The sequence below is a fragment of the Protopterus annectens genome, chromosome 10.part0 (genome assembly GCF_019279795.1).
Source record: "Protopterus annectens isolate FY-2018-M chromosome 10.part0, PAN1.0, whole genome shotgun sequence".
Classification (NCBI taxonomy): Eukaryota; Metazoa; Chordata; order Ceratodontiformes; family Protopteridae; genus Protopterus; species Protopterus annectens.
The window spans coordinates 22,743,945-22,764,217 of record NC_056744.1 but is presented as its reverse complement, the minus strand read 5'-3'; the positions used below and the strand labels follow the sequence as shown (position 1 = coordinate 22,764,217).

At 41.2% G+C, this 20,273-nt stretch overlaps 1 protein-coding gene across 2 annotated transcripts in view; it reads left to right on the top strand.

Moving 5' to 3' along the window:
• Nucleotides 1–20,273, top strand: part of UNK (unk zinc finger) — an 874,631-nt gene that overhangs the window by 508,608 nt on the left and 345,750 nt on the right. For both annotated transcript variants that reach the window (XM_044084965.1, XM_044084967.1), the window contains one exon: nt 19,830–19,914. In XM_044084965.1, coding sequence (XP_043940900.1) covers nt 19,830–19,914 — 85 coding nt within the window. The remainder of the gene's footprint in view (nt 1–19,829; nt 19,915–20,273) is intronic.

Genomic DNA, 20,273 nt, shown 5'->3' with positions numbered 1-20,273 from the left:
GGTCAGTCGTCCTGCTTGTTCCCTGTCATTCGACTGCGGATCATCCAGGAGGGGCTGTCATTGACACAGCCATCAGGAGTGGTTTGATGGTTTTCTGCTAAAACCATACCTTTCTCTGTAAACCCCCAGGTGGTGGAGCTGAAGGGGATGTGCAGTGATCTGTACTGCTCATCCATCACTTCTGCAAGGGGTGTTGCCAGCATGCAGCCCTGCCTTCTCCTGTCGAGTATGAGAAGTGGTTTCATACTTCTATATGATTTTGATTGTGATTGGCTATGTGGATAATTTGAGGAGCTTGACCTTGCCAAAAAGGCACTATGGGGAAGAAAAAGCCTTAGCCAGTGTATAGAAGCCACACAGAGAGAGACAGAGGCAGGCCATCCTTAGCAAAGCAGTCAGGGCTATCAACCATCTTACCCCAGGCTGATATTAATTGGATCCACCTAGAATGACACCAGTAGTTTTAAGTCAATGATTAAAGTCCATTATCTATTGTTTGTATTGTGGCATCACTCTTGGCGATGATAGGTTGTTGCTTAGTACTAGTTTCACTCCCTTTTCAGATGCATATTCATAGACCCTGTCATGCACATGTTCATATGATCCAAGGAGGTGCATCATAAATCATTCAATTTTCACATGCGCAGTAATCCAGATATATGTGTACCTGGGATGAAGGGACTTGAGGAGTTTAATGGCATTGTATATCCTGGCACCTGAGAGGCAACTAACCATTACCCTGTTTATTCTTAGCCTGGTGAGTGGAGCATCTCTGTGCCTAAAAATTGAGTCACTTATAACAAGGACATTGACAGATGTACTAGCTTGATTTTATTGCTTTAAGGGATTCTGGATGCTAGCTATGTGACCTCTTAGTGACTGTATTTCCTATAGCATCAGAATTAACTCTATGTGGGATACAAGCTGTTGATGGCTGGTTATGTGCAGGTGGTAACTTTGAGAGTTTAAGCCAATGGCTAGGCTTTGGAAACCTAGGTAAAGATTTTAATGGCATCAGCATAAGACAGCTTAGAGTTTGTCATCTGTGGATGTTGCATTGGTGGGGGTAAGATGCTATTTAGTTCGCAAAGTATAGCTGTCTGAGAGAGGGGGGACTCACTCCTCCAGTTAAGTATTTACACCTCTCACAGATACAGTCCTTTGCGTTTATTAGGAAGATACAGTTGTGTAAGTTAAACTTACCATAACAGTAGATGTTTGAATGAGCACTGCTGCAGTAGCCTTAGAACAGACAGCTTCCAAAGCTTCAAGATACCTTCCATGTACCAAAACTGTCATGCAGCTCGAGCTGAGATGATTAAAAGACAAGTTTGGGCATGAAGCCCTTCAGAGCTTTCCTGCCAGCAGAGAGAGGAAGGCTGAGTCCAGAAAGGACAATGCAAAGAACAACAAAAAATAAATGTTCACACTGTGGCATAAAAAAAAAATCAAAAAACAAGGGGGAGAAGCGGCTACTGTAGCAGTGACCATTCAAACATATACTGTTATGGAAAGTTTAACTTGCATGACTATACTATGCTCATCATATTGATCACTGTTGCAGTAGCCTTACCTATATGGGTAGATTACCTTCACTAACTACATTTGATAGGTGAAAGGAGAAGTGCTCATTAGCCCCTGAAGAATGGTTCTAACAAAGCTTGATCTGTACCTAGAGAAGGAATTAAGTTTATATTGCTTTGTAAAAGTATGTGCAGAGGGCCAAGCAGCAGATTCTAGAAATACTTCTAGAATCTAACTAACCCTTTCCAGAAAGCCATAGATAAAGCCAAGGACCTAGCAGAGTGGGCCTTGTTCCCTGCCTGTAATAGTTTTGTTGTCGTGAGTATAACAAAAGGTAATAGCCTTCAACAATTATTTGGAAATAGTTTGCTTTGGCACAGGTTGTACCTTCTTCTTACCTTCACAAGAAATGAATAATAGATCTGAAAGATTTGGTTCTGTGGAGATAGTACCCAAGTTATCAGACATCCAAGCTATTTCTCCCTCATTTTAGGTTCAGGAAAGAAAATGGGGAAATGGATAAGTAAACTTGGATACCACTTTAGGCATAATAGAGGGATTAGTTCTCAGGTAAACCCTGTTGCTATGGAAAATGAGATAGAATTGACTCGCGTAAGAGCTTGCAGCTCAATGCCCTTCTTGCAAAGGTCAGAGCAATCAGTAAAACTGTTTTCCATGTTAAGAACCTCAAGTCAGACAGATTAACTGGTTCAAATGGAAAAACTGTTAACTTCTCTAACACAAAATTAAGATCCCAAGTAGGGGCCACCAGTTTTCTTGGAGGCCTCTTGTGGAAAACTCCTTTCAAGAACATTTTGACATGAGACTGCATTGAAAGAGGAAGATCCATGGGCAGACATGCAGAAATGGCCGATAAATGAACCTTTATAGAGGAATACGAAAGAACATAGGATAGTAACTCACACATATATTATAGAACCAGAGTACAACTAGCCCTGAATGGGTGCTGGTTGGTTACGTTATTGACACAAATTAGAAAACCTTTTCCATTTGCTAATATTTGATTTTCTAGAAACAGGGTTTCTTGCTTCTATTAGTACCTGCTGTGTGATTTCAGTAAACAGGTGCCTAAAAGGAATCAAGGCCCTATCATCCAGGCAGTCAGTTGAAGTTGATTGATGTCAGGGTGTATCAAACACCCATGTTCTTGTGTGAGTAGAGCCAGTGTGTGAGGAAGGTTATGGTAATTGCTGCTGGCCAATTCCAAAAGAAGGGAGAACCATGGTTGCTTGGGCCAGAAGGGAGTCACCATAGTGATGTTGGGACATTCCTTCAGAATCTTCAGAAATACCCTGGATACTAGTGAAAAAGCTGGGAAAGCATACAGGGACATTCCTTTCCCAGGAAACAAAAAGGCATCTGTCTTCCAGGCCTGCTTGCATGGAGTCATGGAACAGAATCTTGCCAGTTGATTGTTCAAAGAGGAGGCAGAGAGAGCTCTACTTGAGGAAATTGCCACAGATAGATCAAATCTTGGAAGACCCCTGATCTAGTTTCCATTTGTGAGGGTCTTGCCTGGCCCTACTCAGCTTGGCTGCCACACAGTCTTGCTCTGATAGAATGTAGGTTGCCTGTAGAGTAAGATTGTGAATCTATATCCCATGCTAACATGGCTAGTCTGCAAAGGAGTATGACCTAGTTCCCCTTTGCTTTGTTGGTGTATCACATGACTGTGGTACTGTCTTTAACCACTTGAAGAGGTCCCAAAGACCAGAGATGGTTTAGAGACTTCAGTGCCTTGATCAATGCAAGTATCTCCTTAATATTTATGTGCTTGCATCTGTCCTTGTTGTCCCCCCCAAAAAAAAACTGCTACCCAGCAAAGTCTGAAGCTTCTGTGGTGACTGACTGCTTTGGAGAAGAAAGAAGGAAAGATCTAAATTTAAAGATATGTGCTGTCTCCACCAAAATGTCTCTCTTCTGATAAACCCCAGCATTAGGATTTGAAAGGATAACGGCTGTTTATACTGGGACCAAAGAGATTCCAGATACCACAGAATCTTTCTCATGTGGAATCTTGCCAGGCATATCATGAAAATCATAGCTGCCATGAGACCCAAAATCCTGAGGTATTCCCTCGCAGTGGGCGAACTCTGAGTGGAAAACCCTAAAAATTTTATTTATTTTATTTAACATTTGTTTACCAGGAAAGTCCGACTTGGAATGAAGCCAAGTTTCAGTGGAGGCCCAGGGAGAAACACTCCAGACACATGTCTTTGAAATGTGAGAGGAAACCAGAGCACCCTGAGGAAAGCCACACAAACGCAGGGAGGATATGCAGACTCCGCACAGGAGGCACTCCAGCCAAGAATCGAACCGGAGAACCTCTTGCTGTGAGGCGACAGTGCTACCACTGCGCCATCCAAATAGATCTAGATCTATCTTTTTCTGTGAAAGAAATTCTCTTTCAACCATGGTGTCTAGTTAACATCCCTAAAACACAATCCTGTGTGAATGAGTCAAAAAAGACTTTTGAATGTTTTCTTAGAATCCCAGGTTGTGTAAGAGATCTCTCTCCCAAGAGAAAGAGAGGTAGATTCTTGACCCTTTGAAAAATTCTCTGCAAAGATAAGCAAGTTATCTAAATATAGAAAATATGGATACCCTGTAGCTACATTGAGCTATAACTGGAGCTAGTCACTTTGTGAACACTCTTGGTGCAGTGGATAGTCGAAAGGTTAAGGCAGAGAACTGATAATGTGATACACACACAACACTTTGAGACATCTGAAATCTGGATGAATAAGGATGTGATGAACAGCACCTTTTAAGTCTAGTGTTGTCAGGAAACCTGAAAGAGGAAGAAGAGGTAGCAGATTTTGAAGTGACATTTTGAATTTGGGCACCATCACAAACAGATTTAGGAAAGAATGATCCAGAACTGATCTGCAAGAATTTTCTTTCTCATGCACTTGAAACATCCTTGAATAAAAAAACATTCCCCACCTGAGAAGGAGGAATTGGTTCTGTCACTCCTTGGGACAGCATGCGATGAAGAACCAGCGGAAACAAAAGAATCTGATCAGTTCATTAGGCTGTTCCATATTAAGCCAAAAACGGTGCCTCTTTCTTATTACTACAACAAAGAAAGCAGTAAGAAGAAGACCGAAATCAAGAATAGAGCCAAGCTGAGATGAAATTAAAGCAAAGATGGATGAAGTAACCAGAAGAGTACAAAAGAGCCCGAGCTAAATGGAAAAAAAGTAACAAATTATTTCCTTGGCTGCAATACAGAGAAGACAGTGAATAGGCTGAACTATCAGGAGTCAGGAAGAACAAGAACATGTAATATAAAGGAAGTTAATAGTGTCTGAATAAAAATGCTGTTGTAAGAAAGAAAAAGAAAATATTTAGTCTGTGCATAGTTTGCAAGGCTTTTCTACAATCAGTGGTGGCTTTTCTGATGAATGACTAATTTTAAAATTTAAGGTGGTGGTGAGTTGTGTTTTGCAAGCTGATGGTGTGCTTTTTGAAGGTTTTCCCCTTTTCTCCACTCTGGTTCAGCTGTGGAGTTGTTATATATAATTGGGGGGGGTCAGGTTGGGAAAGATTTTTTTTGTGTGTGTATTTTAGGTTTTTTTGGCTCACTGTTGCTGATATTCGGGTGAACTGAAAGAATGTACTTAAAAAATGCATAAGTAAACCTAGTCTGCAGTTCTGCTTTGATTATTTTTTGTACAGAATTATGATCTGTTCTTCGATCATAACCATTTTATGTGTTCGAGACATGGATGTCAAGAAATTCACCTCAAGAAGGAATCTCAAGAACTGAATCTTGGCATCCATGCTGTGACAGCAGTGAAAAATGTTTAACGTGTAGATTTTGAGTACTACTACCCTACATGTCATGTCAACCATTATCACCACTTTGCCTGCATCACTGATTAAAGAAATTCCACCTCATTTATGTTAAAAGGGGAATAAAAAAAGCTTCACTCATTGCTTGTACAATATACACCCCCAAAGAAACAACTGCCAAAACGAGACAGACTCCAAAAGTGGTCTAAAGTTATTAAAAAAAATAAATTGGAAAATGTGGCTTCTGTCCAGTACAGACATATCAGATGAGGTTCTTGAAGGATGTTTTCTTGTACTTTGGAAAGAGGAACAATGGTGACTAAGGTTAATTTAGTTTTGTTTGATAGTTTGAACCTGTATCTTTGTTTTTTGAGACACTGTTGGACTTAAAAACTTTTCCATCTGGGCAACTAACAGTGGACACAAATAAGGGCAGACTGAAGGGCGATAAATGTTGGTCATTCTGGTAAAGCATGATTTCTATGATGATTTTGCCCTTAATTTAAAGTGTTGTCTAAAAGTTAACATTACTTAAGATTACTGGGGAATTGTACTTTATTCTTGGCATGAGTTATTATCATGTAAGTAAACATTGTAGTCTAAACATTAGTAACCATAAGCTTAACTGTCAGAATGATGGTAATATTCAGAAAATGTTAACAGCACAACAAAGCTTAGTTCGGTAGTGCTGCTCTTCATAGGTATCTGTCACATCCTTAGACTGACATGTCAACACATTTTCTTTCATTCTTACTTTCATTCATTCATTTAGCAAAACCACAGCCTGTATAGCATATCAACTGCACATAACTTCCATGTAGTGTAAGTTAATATTTTGTTCTCTTAGTAATCCCTGCCTCTTTTCACGAAACATATATTGCTGCACTGTAACCTGCACAGTACTGCAATTATCACATTTTCTTTTAACAAAAATATCTATCTCACAAAGACTGAATGTTAAGCCAGATTAAAGAAGGTTACATTATAACCCGTTTAGTTAAACCCAGAGAAGGAAACAATCTCCCTAGACGTCTTTTTTATTCTGATTTATTTTCTCATTGGATGTCAAGAGTAGTTGACTTGAGCTGAATGCTTCTCTGCTTAATGAACACTTACTGAAACGTAACATACAGGGAGAAATTTTAGTTTTATGGCAGGCCATAATCTTGTCTTCTAAAGTTTCAGGATCACACAAGTGCATGCACGTGCTCACACACACACAGCCTCCATCTTTGAGGGGTACCCTTTTTTCTCCATACTGGCATTTTTCAAGTGTAATTTTAGCTAATGAGAAAGAAATTATGTACTTTCTAGGCACAAGTGGACATTAAAGCACTGTGTCTAACATCAGTAATTTAATTCCTGTTAGTCAGAAAGTCTGAGTAGTTGTAAAAGCTATAATGGTCCAATAAGAGGTATTACATTGCCTCTGTGTTTTCTTTTGCTTGTCCAGTATGGCATGTCTTCATTTTCTCTACCTGACAATGATGGCATTTTGTAATGACCTAACCATGCTCCTGGTAAGGGGGGATGTATAGTCTTCATTCCTGCAGAAGCCCACTATGTGTTACCCTTGTAGGTGCATGCTTCAACACACCAGCATTGAAGATTGTCACCAGGCATGGCTTGGCAAGTGTCACCATGCCTTACGCTTGTATTTCCACCCTTCTGATGCATTATGGAGCTGCATGTCTGGCTCCACGTCCCCAGAATGGTTATAACCATTCTCCCCTTCCAACTGCATGAGGTGCCTGAGATGCTATTTAAACTTGGGTTACCTGTTCCATAGTTGGGGCTTCATTCCTGTACTTCAGTGGAGATAGCTTTCTGTTGCAGGGGAAACCATACAGATAACCGAGGAAAAGGCTAGTTGCTTCTCTAAAGGACAGTGATATCCATGCTAGCAAACAACACTTGTTTGTAATTAGAGGGAGCTAAGCCATATCTGCTTTTATGTCTGGTTTATAGATGACTTTGTAATGGAAGAGCTTACTATTGATGTCTAGTTGTACTTCTCCAAGGCTTTGACACTGTCCGACATGGGTGACTGATATGTAAACAGGAGAGGTTGAAGGTAGGTCCAGTACTGAGGGAACTAGATTTCGGCATGGTGGAAGGGTAGAAGACAGAGAGTTATGACAGAGATGGATGTTGTTGGTGGTAAGGGAAATGACTAGTGGAGTACTGCAGGGATTTGTCCTGGGTTTAGTAGGCTTTGTTTTGTTTGTTGCTTACACATCCAACAGAATAAAGAAGAACATCAACCTCTTTGCTGATGACACAAAGGCGAGTGCTGCAGTGCATGATAAGGAAAGATTATAAAGAGAGATTTGGGAACACTGATCAGGTTGGCAGAAAGAAGGCAGTTGGGATTCATTGTAGGTACACTTGAAATAATTCACTTGGACCACAGCACCCCTGGTGTGAAATACCAGGTGAAGTGGAACCATTGGCAGTAAAGCAGGAAAAGGATTTAGGAGTGTTGGTTGTAATTGGACTGTATAGCTAGGAGCAGAGTGGCAGATCATTGGTAGCAGCAAAAAATGCTGGGGTGTATCCTCTGGGAGTAGGCTGCAGAAACAAAAACTGGATGAGTGTAACTAATGGCAGGAGAACAGCTAAAGGATCGAGGGTTGTTGATTGCAGCCAATTTGGACCACCAGAAGTTGAGGGACAGAATAGTGGCAAGAGCAAAATAATGCTAGCCCTGGTCAGACCGTATCTTTTGTGCTGCATGTAGATGTGGAGGCAATGTATGGAAAGGGACATCAAACTGTTGTAAGGATCCCAGCAGAAACCCTCATGAAAGGTGAATGATTAGTGAGAAATCAGTATGTTTAGAAACCACGGAAGCTTCCTCACAACAGAAAGGATGGGGGAGGATGTGTTAAAAAAGAACAAGATCCTGTAAGGAACATATGAAGGAGTCATTTTGATTAGGAAAAGCAAAGGGAAGGGGGGAACCCAGCTGCCAATTTTGGGAATCGACTACTCTGGATTTCTAGAAATGTCTTGTACAAAGAAGGTTGTGGACTTCAAGAATGGGTGGCAGGGAATCTACTGAAACTGTGATGGTGAAGATATTGATTGAAGGGAGATAGAATGGTAAATGCACTTAAAGGGCAAACTAGGTTGGCTTATTCACCAGGCAGATCTAATGAGTTTTATCTCATTGTTCTGAGTTTGATTCTCTTAGCCTTCTCTTATATATTTCATGACTTTAAACAGGCCACTTAACAAAGTGTGCAGACATTTGTTAAAAGTGAAATGTATTTTGATAAGGTGAAGCAGATGGCTGTATTGTTTATTACCAATGCTGCATGTTCTACAATTACAGCATCAATCGTAGATTACCTGCCCCCACTATAAGTCCCATATTATCTTTGCTCCTACTCAAACACACAAGCGGTGTGACTTTCAGATACATGGACGGTATCCAATAATATTGCAACCTTTTGCCATTTAATCTCATCCCTTCACTTAAAGTACCTTGTGGAAAAAATAGTGGTCAGGATTTACCTCTAGGTATTATATGAGTTAACATGTGGTTGGACATTTTCATTTTCAGTGCTGTGTACAATAAGTGAGTTCTCACTGTAGTGACTCCGCTTGCTTAGTGCAACGGACCGCTCTTTAAAACCAGGTGTGCGTTAGTACAAATTCAGTCTTTTCATGCACCTGCCTTCTTAGAGGACGTAGATAAAGAAGAGTTTACTGATCTTTAATGTACTGCCAGTGGTTTCCTCCAGGCAGTCTTACAGCTATCTGGTTGACCATCACAGTATATTAAAAGTGTTTGATGCAATAAGCATATTTAAATTATAATTTGGATATTTTACTGCTCCTGGGCTGAGTATGAAAAATGTCTATGGAAATGACTGCTCTACCCTGGAAAAGCAATGAAAACATTCCTACATGTAAATAAATAAATGAACTATTACATATATTTTCTTGGGGGTGGCTGTGGGTCTGCAGCCATCATTATGGGAGGTTTGTAAGCAACACCTTTGGTCTCTAAATATACTCTAAGGTTGCACCAACATAAAGAAAAAGGAAAAATGTATTTCTCTCTCTCCTAAGTTTGTGCTATAAAGATTGAATTTGTGGGGCAACCCATTCTGTCCAGAAAGAAGTCAGGATTAAGGGCACAAACTGATCTAATCTGAAGGGGTTAATGTTAGTGTTTGGTATTTCATGCACTTTAATAAAGTTAATAATATGTTTTACATTCCAATCCCAATTGTGACCCAAAATAATGAAGGATATATGTACATAATCCTTCCCTAACCTAGAGAATATTAGAAGGGTGTTTAAGATGAGGGCTTCTTTTTGATGATGTGGGTCAAACACCCTAGATTAGGAAGGACATAGTACAAGCAGTGGGGGGTGCATTTGTGCAGAATGTTATTTTTTTTTTCTTTATGGGTCCCCCAGAACTTGCCAGTGGCACACTACCCATTCATTCTGGAGAGAGAAGAGCTGGGCATTGTCTGACTAAAGAGCCCTACGGCCCATATGATCCTCCCCAAGAGTTCTGATCAGTCCTCCATTCTCAGGAAAGAACTGAGTTGTAGGGAGCTGGACAGCATGTTGGTCCTGAGGGAAGAACCTATGTATCCCCCAGGAGCATCCCTTCCACAGCTCCTCCAAGCTTTGTGATCAACCCCCCCCCCCCACCCACCCAGGATGGACAGGCCAGCAGCAGCAGTGGCTTACTTCTTTCGTCCCTGGCCAGCTTCTATGAGTACCTGAACCACTAATCAAACTGTGGTTGCCTACTACTCAATCAGAACTTGATCTGTCTCTGCCAATTAGCTAGCATATTGCTCCGAATTTTGACCAGATTGATTTATAGAAATTGCTTTACAGACCATTGTTGATGAATATGATTGTAGTTTGCTGGTTTGATATAGTGATTGTGTTTTCAAGAGTTATTGAATCAAATAGTCTAATATGTATGCACAGTGATTCTATGTGTTGATATATTTATTTGTGTTAACTAAGTCATTTTGCTAACACCAGCTGAGTGTGTTCATTTTAGAAGGATAATGAAACAAATGGTAAAAATGCAGTTCTGCTGTATTTGCTAACAGTTTTGTTGGACTGAGCTGAGATGTTACTTTGGTTACATTAGTCATCACAGGCACAGCATGACACAACGCCATTTTCTTCAGTTTTTCTTGCCCCAGATGTCAGGTGCCCCCAATAGGTAGGCAAAATTATATACATATATATATATATATATATATATATATATACACATATAGCTAGATAAAAATAAAACAATACCTTTAGGCACAAGAAAATACACCACAGAGGTAGCATAGGAAAGAGTGGTAGAGATAAGTTCAGCTAGTTCAGAGGGGATGGAGGGAGGGTAACGTGGACTGCAGCAGGGTATACACTCGAACATCTACATTTATGGTAGGTACAAAACTGCAGTCATCACACTTGGGTAGAATCCCAAAGCTAAGGAAGGGAGATGGAGTCAAACAGGGTTAGAGGAGGCTAGAAGACCCTGCAAAACTGCAGTGGCGAAGCCAGCTCTAGTCTTAAAAAGTGGTAAGTGATAGTGCTTGGTGAAGGTGTGTACTGAACTCTAAGTTGCAGCTTCCAGAATAGCCTTGGTTGGCACCCCCCCCCCTCCCCGAGGAAGGCTGTAGATGTGTAGATGTAGCTGCTGCCCTGGTGGAATGGGGCCTTATGCTAGCTGGAACTGGTTTTCCATGATGGGTGTAGCAAAAACGTATGCAATGTCCTATCCATTTTGAAATGGTCTGTTTTGAGATAGGCTTTCCTTGTGATGCTGTAGCATAGGATACAAAAAGTTGGTCAGATTTTCTGAAAACCTTAGTTTTATCCAAGTAGTAACGTAGTTGCCTGCGAATGTCTGAGGAATGCAGAAGTCTTTCTCCTTTGTTCTGTGGATTTGGAAAGAAGGTGGGTAAATGGATGGTTTGATTTAGAGCCACACTGGATACCACCTTTGGCATAAAGGAGGGGTGAGCTCGTAGAGAAACTCTGTCTTGATGAAACATGAGGAAAGGCTCTACTGCCATTACTGCCTGTAGCTCTGAGACTCTTCTGGCTGAAGTAATTGCTAGCAGCAGAGCAGTCTTCCATGACATAAACTAAGTCAGCTGAGAAAGCTGGCTCAAAAGGTGGCAGCGTAAGTTTTTCCAGAACAAAATTGAGGTCCCAAGTTGGCGTTGGCGCTCTCCTGGGAGGCCTAATGTTTTTGGCTCCTCTGAGATACTGCCTTAGAAATGGATGTGAAAATAAGGGAGGATCCATGTTGTAGTGAGCTGAAATAGCAGAGGCGTGGATTTTAATAGATGAAAAAGAAAGTCCTTTGTGTAACATCTCAGTTAAATATTGTAGAATCTGAGGTATGTCCGGCTGAAGGGTATTTTGGCCTTTAGCTTGGTTCCAGGTGCAAAATCTTTTCCATTTGTCTGAATAGGCTTTCCTGGTGCTGGGCCTCCTGGCCTCCAGAATGACACCCATAACAGCTTGTGAAAGAGGAACTGGCTGGTTGCTTAGGTGATTTGCCATGCAGCCAAATTTAAGGTTTGGAGCTGGCTGTGTAGAATCTGACTGCCTTGCTGTGTGAGCAGATGAGGAATTTGTGGTAAAATCCATGGTGGGCCCTGGGCCATGTTCCTTAGTAGTGGGTACCAGTGCTGGCATGGCCAGTCTGGGGCAATGAGTATCATTTGGGGTCTCTCCATCCTGACTTTCAGCAGCACCTTTGTGAGAAGGGGCAGTGGAGGAAAGACATATACTGTCAGCATTTTCCAACTGAATGAGAGTGCGTCCACTTTCCAAGCTTGATGGTGAAATGTCCTTGTGCAAAATTTTGATAGCTGATAGTTTTGGGGGGTGGCAAACAGGTCTATGTCTGGGCGGCCCCATTTTTGAGTTATCATTGCAAATACTTGTGGATCCAGTTTCCACTCGCCGGGATCCATGATGTTTCTGCTTAGGTCGTCTGTCAATGTGTTCTTTTTTCCTGGCAGGAATTGAGCTTGTAATTGAACTTGGTAGGTCAGTGCTGTGTTCCACAAGGTCATTGCTTGCCTGCATAGAGGGTAGGAGTGTGTACCCCCCTTGTTTGTTTATGTACCACATTACTGTGGTGTTGTCCTTCCTTATTATAAGCTGTCCTGGATGTAAGAGGTCCTTGAAGGCTGTCGGAGCATTCTGTACAGCTAGAACTTCTTTTTGATTGATGTGCAGATTCCTTTGATCTGCAGTCCATATGCCTTGAATGCATTGTCCTGCCATGTGTGCCCCCCAGGCATAGTCCGATGCATTTGTTGTCATAGTTTGCCTAGCTGGGGGTAAGGTGAAAGGCTGACCCTTGTTGAGGTGACATGCCTGTGACCACCATAGAAACTCCTGCTGAAGGCAGGGAATGAGAGGTATCATCGTTTCCAAGCTGTGGCTGTGTTGAGTCCATACGCTTTTCAGGTACCATTGTAATTTCCTCATATGCAGTTTTGCAAATGGTATTAGTAGTATGCAAGATGCCATGAAGCCCAAGGCCTGCAGAATTTTTCTTGCAGGGAATTGGGTCTTTGTTGCCATTATTTTGAAGTATTGAGTTAGTTGTAGTTGTTTGTCTGGCGTCAGATAAGCCATCTGGGCCATTGTATTCAAGCTCGCACCCAGGAATGTCATATTTTGTGAGGGCACTAGTTTTGATTTCTTTTCGTTTACTGTGTACCCTAGGCAACTTAGACGGTGTTTTACAAAGGTCAGATGTTGTAAGAGAATGTCCTTGCTTTCTGCTTGGATGAGGCAGTCGTCCAGGTATGGGTATATTTGAATTCCTCTCTGTCTGCAGTATGCAATTACTGGTGCCAGGCATTTTGTGAAGACCCTGGGCGCAGTAGATAAGCCAAAGGGCAGTGCAGAGAATTGGTAATGGGTTGAACCTGCAATGAAACTGAGGTATCTTCTGCAATTTTGTCTGATAGGGACATGCAGGTATGCCTCCTTGAGGTCCAACGTTACTAGCCAAGCTTTCTTGCCCAGCATGGGAAGAAGCTGCTGTAGTGTTAGCATCTTGAATTTGGGTACTTGCAAGAAGGTGTTTAGAATTGAAAGGTCCAGAATGGGTCTCCAAGCATTGTCCTTTCTGGGGACTAGAAAGAGCCTTGAGTAAAATCCTTGGCCTTGCTCCTGTGTAGGTACCAGCTGAATGGCTCTCATGTCCATGAGAGCAGTAATTTTTTTTGAGCCTCTGCCCATTGATTTTGTGGCAGGTTTGGCATTCCTGTTATCCTTGGCAAGGTGTGGAAATGGAATCTGTATCCTTGCGAGATAATGTCTAGGACCCATTTGTCCTTTGTGACAATGTGCCAGTTGTCTGAAAAAAGTGCTAATTTTCCTCCCAAGGGAGCTGCCAAGAGAGTTTTGCTTGGCAGTTTGAGGTGCAAGTCATTGCGTTTGTCTTCTAGTAGTTTGGGACCTGTCTTCTCCTCCCTTCTGTGTTGCACTGCCCCATTGGTAAGGTTTGTAAGGGATTTGTGCTTATCCTCTGCCCCTTGGGCGTCTGTATTTACCCCTCTGTGGTCTGTCAGAAGCTGGAAAGGACCAATTTTTTGTTGGCCAATTTCTGCTGAAGCGTGGGGGTTGTACCTGTAAGAAATCTTTGACCGTCTGCATAGATTTTGCCTTATCCTCCATCTTCTTTAAAACCTCTTCTGCTTTAACCCCAAATAAGACATCCTGCTGTAAGGGTGCATCTAGTAACTTTGCTTTGACATGATCAGGCAGAGTTTGTTCCTTTAACCAAGCATGCCTACGTATAACAGACCCAGTAACAGCTGCTCTACAAGAAGCTTCCAAGGAATCAAAACCACATTGTAAAGTATGTTTGCCCACCTGTTCAGCTGCATGCAACAGATCCTGCATTTCCTTGAATTCAGACTGTTGAGGATGCGTGCTCATTTTTTGTTTTATTTGAGACATTAGGAATTGCTGGTATTTCAGCATGTGAAATTGACAATTTAGTGCTCTCATAGCTAGAGTAGCTGAGGTGTAAACCTTCTTCCCCCACCTATCTAGTGCCCTGGAGTCCCTTTCAGAGGGTACAGGAGTTTTAGCCATTGAAGCCTTAGCCCCTATGGGACCCTGGGAGATTGTTTCTGGGTCAGCAACAGGGCTTTTGTAAAGGAATTTGTGTGAGTCGGGCACTCTATAATATCTATCTGGTTTGGCTGGAGCAGGAGGCAGAGAATCTGGATTTAGACTAGATTCTAATTAAACATCATCCACAATGTCTAAAACTGGAGGGATAGTAAGTGGTCTGTGCTGGGGGAGTAAAAGAAACTCTCGGAGCCTTTTCTTTGAGTCAGAGTAATCCTGACCTTCCCAGTTGTAATGTTCCCTCATGGTATGTAAGGTTTCCCCAAAGGAATAGTCTTCAGGGGGAGAAGCTGAGGGAATGGAATCTTCAGCATCAGAATCTTCATAAGGGAGAAAGGAGTAATCCTGTTCCTCGGAGGAACTTGAGGAAATAGACACTTGATCAGAGGAGGCATAATCCTCTTCCTGTCTAGGCCTTTTGTCTGGGGGGGGGGTTGGGAACCCCTGATTAAAGAAATCAAATCTTCAGCCATTTTAAGCATCTGTTTCTTAGGCATGGGGCCTTGAACTGGAGACTGAAGTGCAGTCTTTTTTGGTTTGAGAGGAGTCTTAAGCTTAGCATAAGATTTTACGGTGAGAGCAGTCGGTCTGAAGGCACCTTCTGTAACCGAAGGTGTTTCCACAGCACCGGCTTCTCCTTCTGCAATGTTGTCGGTAGGGCCTAAAGAAAATGGCTGCATCGGCCTAGAACTCTCTGCTTGAGAATCCGTAGCGGTCTGGGGTTCCAATTCTGCGGTCGCCAGGGTCTGTAGGCGCCTCACTGAAAACCGGAGAACTGGCGACCAGCCCAGCCGAGGATTCGGAGTCTGGCTTGGATCTAGGCTGCCTGTCTTTATCTTTGCGTTTTTTATGTACGCCGGTAGTCAGTTGCTCTGATGGCATACTGTAATTAAATTTCCTACCGAAGTAGTGTCGTGCGAAATCAAAGCGTCACTTTATAGTTCGCTTATTGAACCTAGCACAAAACCGACAACCAGTGACGTTGTGGTCTGGGCCTAGGCAAGGTATACAATAAGAATGAAAGTCCTTATGAGGTATTTGCTTCCCACAAGAAATACAATTGTTAACTTTTTCTGACATCGGACTGAGGCAAGAAAAGATTCCCCAATGGAGTACTTAGCTTTGAAGACTTCGGACTGAAATTCTATTCGAAAATCTCAGGTGTCGGCCGACCGGCACTTGCGAACTGCTTCTGCTTCGGGCACCGCGCGGCAAGAAAGACTGAAGAAATGGCGTCGGATGCCTCTTATATACCCCTGGCGCACTGACATCAGGGAAGAAGCGACAGCAACCAACGCCGGACCAAGATTTTGGAATTCGGGCCGACTGCAGGATAATCCTAGTGTGATGACTGCAGCAGGGTAACACGATGAACATCATCAATGCAAAGGAAGGAAGGATTTTTCAAGAAGAAAAAGTGTGAAAACAAGAAGCATTTCTTGATGGTAAGGGTGACTAACCACTGGGAATCACTGCCATATGGCATGCAGCACAGCACAGAGGTGAGATTTTGGACAGATGGTTGGTAGATCAGTAGCAACAGTAACATGGGAAGGAACAAATGCAAAACAGGTGAACTATTTTTGCACTATCATCCAAGTCTGACATAAGCATATTATTCAGTTGCTCTTATTTCCTAATTAATGCAGCGGAATATCTTTTAACCACATAAGATCACGTGTAGTCAAGCAATAATGACAACAGAATAATGAAAGCTGAAAGCCAAATTAAGACTTATTTTATTAAAAAAGCAATATGGGGGAGCAATTCTATAGGTTTACAACATGACTGAGCTCATAGAATAAAGTGTATGAAATCCAGAATATTCTGAAATTTCATAGCTTCAGCAGTTTTCTTACACCACTCATGCTGTGCCTGTGATGACTAATGTAACCAAAGTAACATCTCAGCTCAGTCCAACAAAACTGTTAGCAAATACAGCAGAACTGCATTTTTACCATTTGTTTCTTTATGAGCAGTACCCTGTATAGTGGTGATAATTTGTGAGCAGTGCCCTGTACAGTGGTGGTAATACATGGGCAGTGCCCTGTACGCTGATGGTATTACATGAGCAGTGCTCTCTACATTGGTGGTAATACATGGGCAGTGACCTGTAAATTGGTGGTAATATACGAGTAGTGCCCTGTACAGTATTGGTATTGCATGAGTACTACTTTGCACAGTTGTGGTATTACCTGGCCTTCTATGTGTACATTGGTAGTATCACATCAGCAGTGTCCTGTACAGTGGTTGTATTAGATGAATAATACTCTGCACAGTGCTGTATAAGTAATGCCCTGTACAGCATTGGTATTACATGAGTACTGCTCTATACTGTAGATGGTAGTGCATGATCAGTGTCCTATGTAGGTGGTGGTATTAGATGAATCGTTCCCTGAATTTGGTGATATTACATGAGCAGTGTTCTGTACAGTGGTATATCATGCGTTATGCCCTGCACTGTGCTGGTTTTACATGAGGGTGTCCTGTGCAGGAGTGGTGTTACTTGAGCAGTACCCTGTACAGTGGTGGTATTACATGAGTGGTGCCCTTTACATTGGTGGTATTACTTGACTTTAACTCTGTATGATGGTGCTGTTACATGAGCAGTGTTCTGTAAAACTGTGGTATTATATCAGTAATGCCCTGTAGGGTGGTGACATTGCATGAGTGGTATTTTGTAGCACAGTGATATTACACGAGTAGAGCCACATGCAGTGGTTGCATTAATTGGATATAGCTCTGGATAGTGATAGTATTACATGTACAGTCCCCTGTAGGATGTTGGCATTACATCAGTAATACCTTATAGGGTGGTGACATTGCATGAGTTGCATTTGTAGGACAGTGGCATTACATGATGGTGCCTTGTACGGTAGTGCTATTACTTGGCCATAGCTCTGGCTAGTGATGGTATTATAAGAGCAGTTCTGATGATAATACAGGTAATTTCCTGTGTATTTGTGGCATTACAAGAACATTTCCATGTACAGTTATGATATTAAACATGTCATGGCCTGTACAGTGGCATTATGTACAGTGACTGTAATACCTGAGTGGTGTCCTGCACAATGCTGGTATTACCTTAGTGGTGCCCTGCACAGTGGTGGTGTTATCTGAGTGGTGCCCTGTACAGTGGCAGTAATACATTAGAAGCACTTTCTACATTGGTGGTATTACATGAGCAGTGCTCTGTAGAGCAGTGTCATGTATAGTGGTGACATTACAGTAGTGGAGGTATTTCATGAGCATCTCCCTATACATTGCTGGTGTTATGTGAACAGTGCCATATCCCTGTATAATTGGTGGTGTTACTTGGCCATGGCCATGTATAAGAGATGTATTACATATGCAGGATGGTGGTATTATGTGACCAGATTCATTTGCAGTGATGGTGTTACACTGATATATGGTAGATTGTAAGAAAAATATAATACAGATTTACATAGTTAATTTAGAAGTAGTAGTTACACAAGTTTAAATTCAGCTAACAACTTAAAAAAAGGCAGAAACAGCCTACACATTGTGGGGTCTTTGCCCTACTGCTACACTTATCAGTCTGAAATATTTTCAATATTTTCAAGACTGCAAAGCATCATTAAAAGGGAGAATACTTGGTTTGATGAAATTGACTAAGACTTCACATTTTTTTCTGATGCTAAAAGCACCTATGTTGATGAATATCCATTCAAAGAATTGTTGATTCTAAATATTCACTATATAAATTTGCAGAACAGTTACTCATCTAATATCATTCCACTGACTTGAGTCAGCATACCATTAAATGACCAGGGCAGTGAATAGTTTTGCTAATGTTATATTTCTAGAATTATTTCCCTCAACCATTGCAGCTCACCATGTTGTCTAGTTTGCCACTTGCCCTGCTGTTCTGCTTCTAGATTTTTCCTGTAGCTTCACTAGATGGATCTTCCTCCTCTTTACTGAGAACTTTCTCTTCCAGGTAGTGCACCTGGATTCATGTGTGTGTGTGAGTGTTTGTGTGTGTGTGTGTGTGTGTGTGTGTGTGTGTGTGTGTGTGTGTGTGTGTGTGTGTGTGTGTGTGTGTGTGTGTGTGTGTGCGTGCGTATATATATATATATATATATATATATATATATATATAATGTATATGGGTCTACTACACGTGATTGAAATTTCATTTAACTGAAATTCATTTGACTGAGACCATAACATAAAAAATTCAAAATACTGTAAACTCACTTAACTGAAACTCATAAGACTAAAATCTTAACAAAGCTAAATTTCAACATAGTAGTAGCAGCGTGTAGACTACTGTAAGGTAAGTAAAAGGTATATGCTCTTTTCCCCACTGTAGTGCGATCATGGAGTTAGTGTATATAGTTGGGGGGGCACAGCCCCCCCACCTAGTTTGGTTTTATATCGTCCAGTTTCAGTTGAAGGTACGTAAGTAGTTTTTAAGTTCAAGAAAGGGTTAGTTATTGGTGTTGTATGTGTGCATGTCTATAGTTTACAAATTTGTATGTTGAGATTTAGAATTGTTAAGATTTCAGTCTTATGAGTTTCAGTCAAGTGAGTTTTCAGTATTTTGAATTTTCGATGTTATGGTCTCAAATGAAAATTCAATCATGTGTAGTAGACCCATATGTGTGTGTGTGTGTGTGTGTGTGTGTGTGTGTGTGCGTGTGTGTGTGTGTATGTGTGTGTGTGTGTGTGTGTGTGTGTGTGTATATATATATATATATATATATATATATATATATATATATATATATATATGTATATATGTATATATGTTGCAATAGTGCAGATGGTACATGGTACATCTGGAAACTTCAGTTTAAATGCAGTCGGCATCGTCTTCAGTTCTGAGCATCTCTTAACCTGGTCTCTACTGTAAATGTTTCATTGGGAGCCTCTACCAGCTTAATTAACATTAATGCGAAAGTAAAGGCTTTGTGATCTGTGTGAAATAATTCAGCTAAAATAAAAGCAGATGGTTTGGCTATTAATTGGAGGTTTGCATTTATTGGTCCTTTTGTGATTACTCTGTTACTGTTGGTACACGACATGGTGAAAACCATAGTATTTCAGAACCTAAAACAGACGATACAGTACGTATACTTGGGTGTTCTTTCTATCTGTCTAGAAGAGTTCTTTCTGTCCATCTAGAAGAGATGTAGTTATTTCCAGTGAATCCAGTTTATTTCCTGGTAGTTAAATTGAAGGATGCATATATGGTGTATATGTATATTTTTTCCTTTAATTTGCAGCAGTGGCTATTTTTATGCATATAATTTTATCTGCTGTGTATTTTTTTTCTCTTTTTCTCTTTGTACACTTTTACACAGATTTATAAATCTACCAAGTGCAATGACATGCAGCAGTCTGGCAGCTGTCCACGAGGACCTTTCTGTGCCTTTGCTCATGTAGAACGTAGGTCACATTCATTTCTTATTTTTGTAACCCTGATCAAATATCAACTAGTGTCCGATTTATTTTATTAATTTTTTTAACCATAACATGCAGCTTGCTTTTTTATTTTTTTTCAGTGACAAAATATTAGCAAAGCATTTGCCATAAACCTCGTTCTGTGGCCTTAATATTTAAAAAGTTGCATTTTATGATTTTGGTACATTGGCATAGTGGCAGTGCTGCTATTTGTGATTCTAGCAAGATTAGTGGACCTGGTGGTGGGAGAATAGCCAGAGTAGAATATTTTATTGGCTAATGACCAACTCTCCTTTATTGGAGGGGAGAGATTGGACATGTATTTTTATGTTGCCTGGCCATAA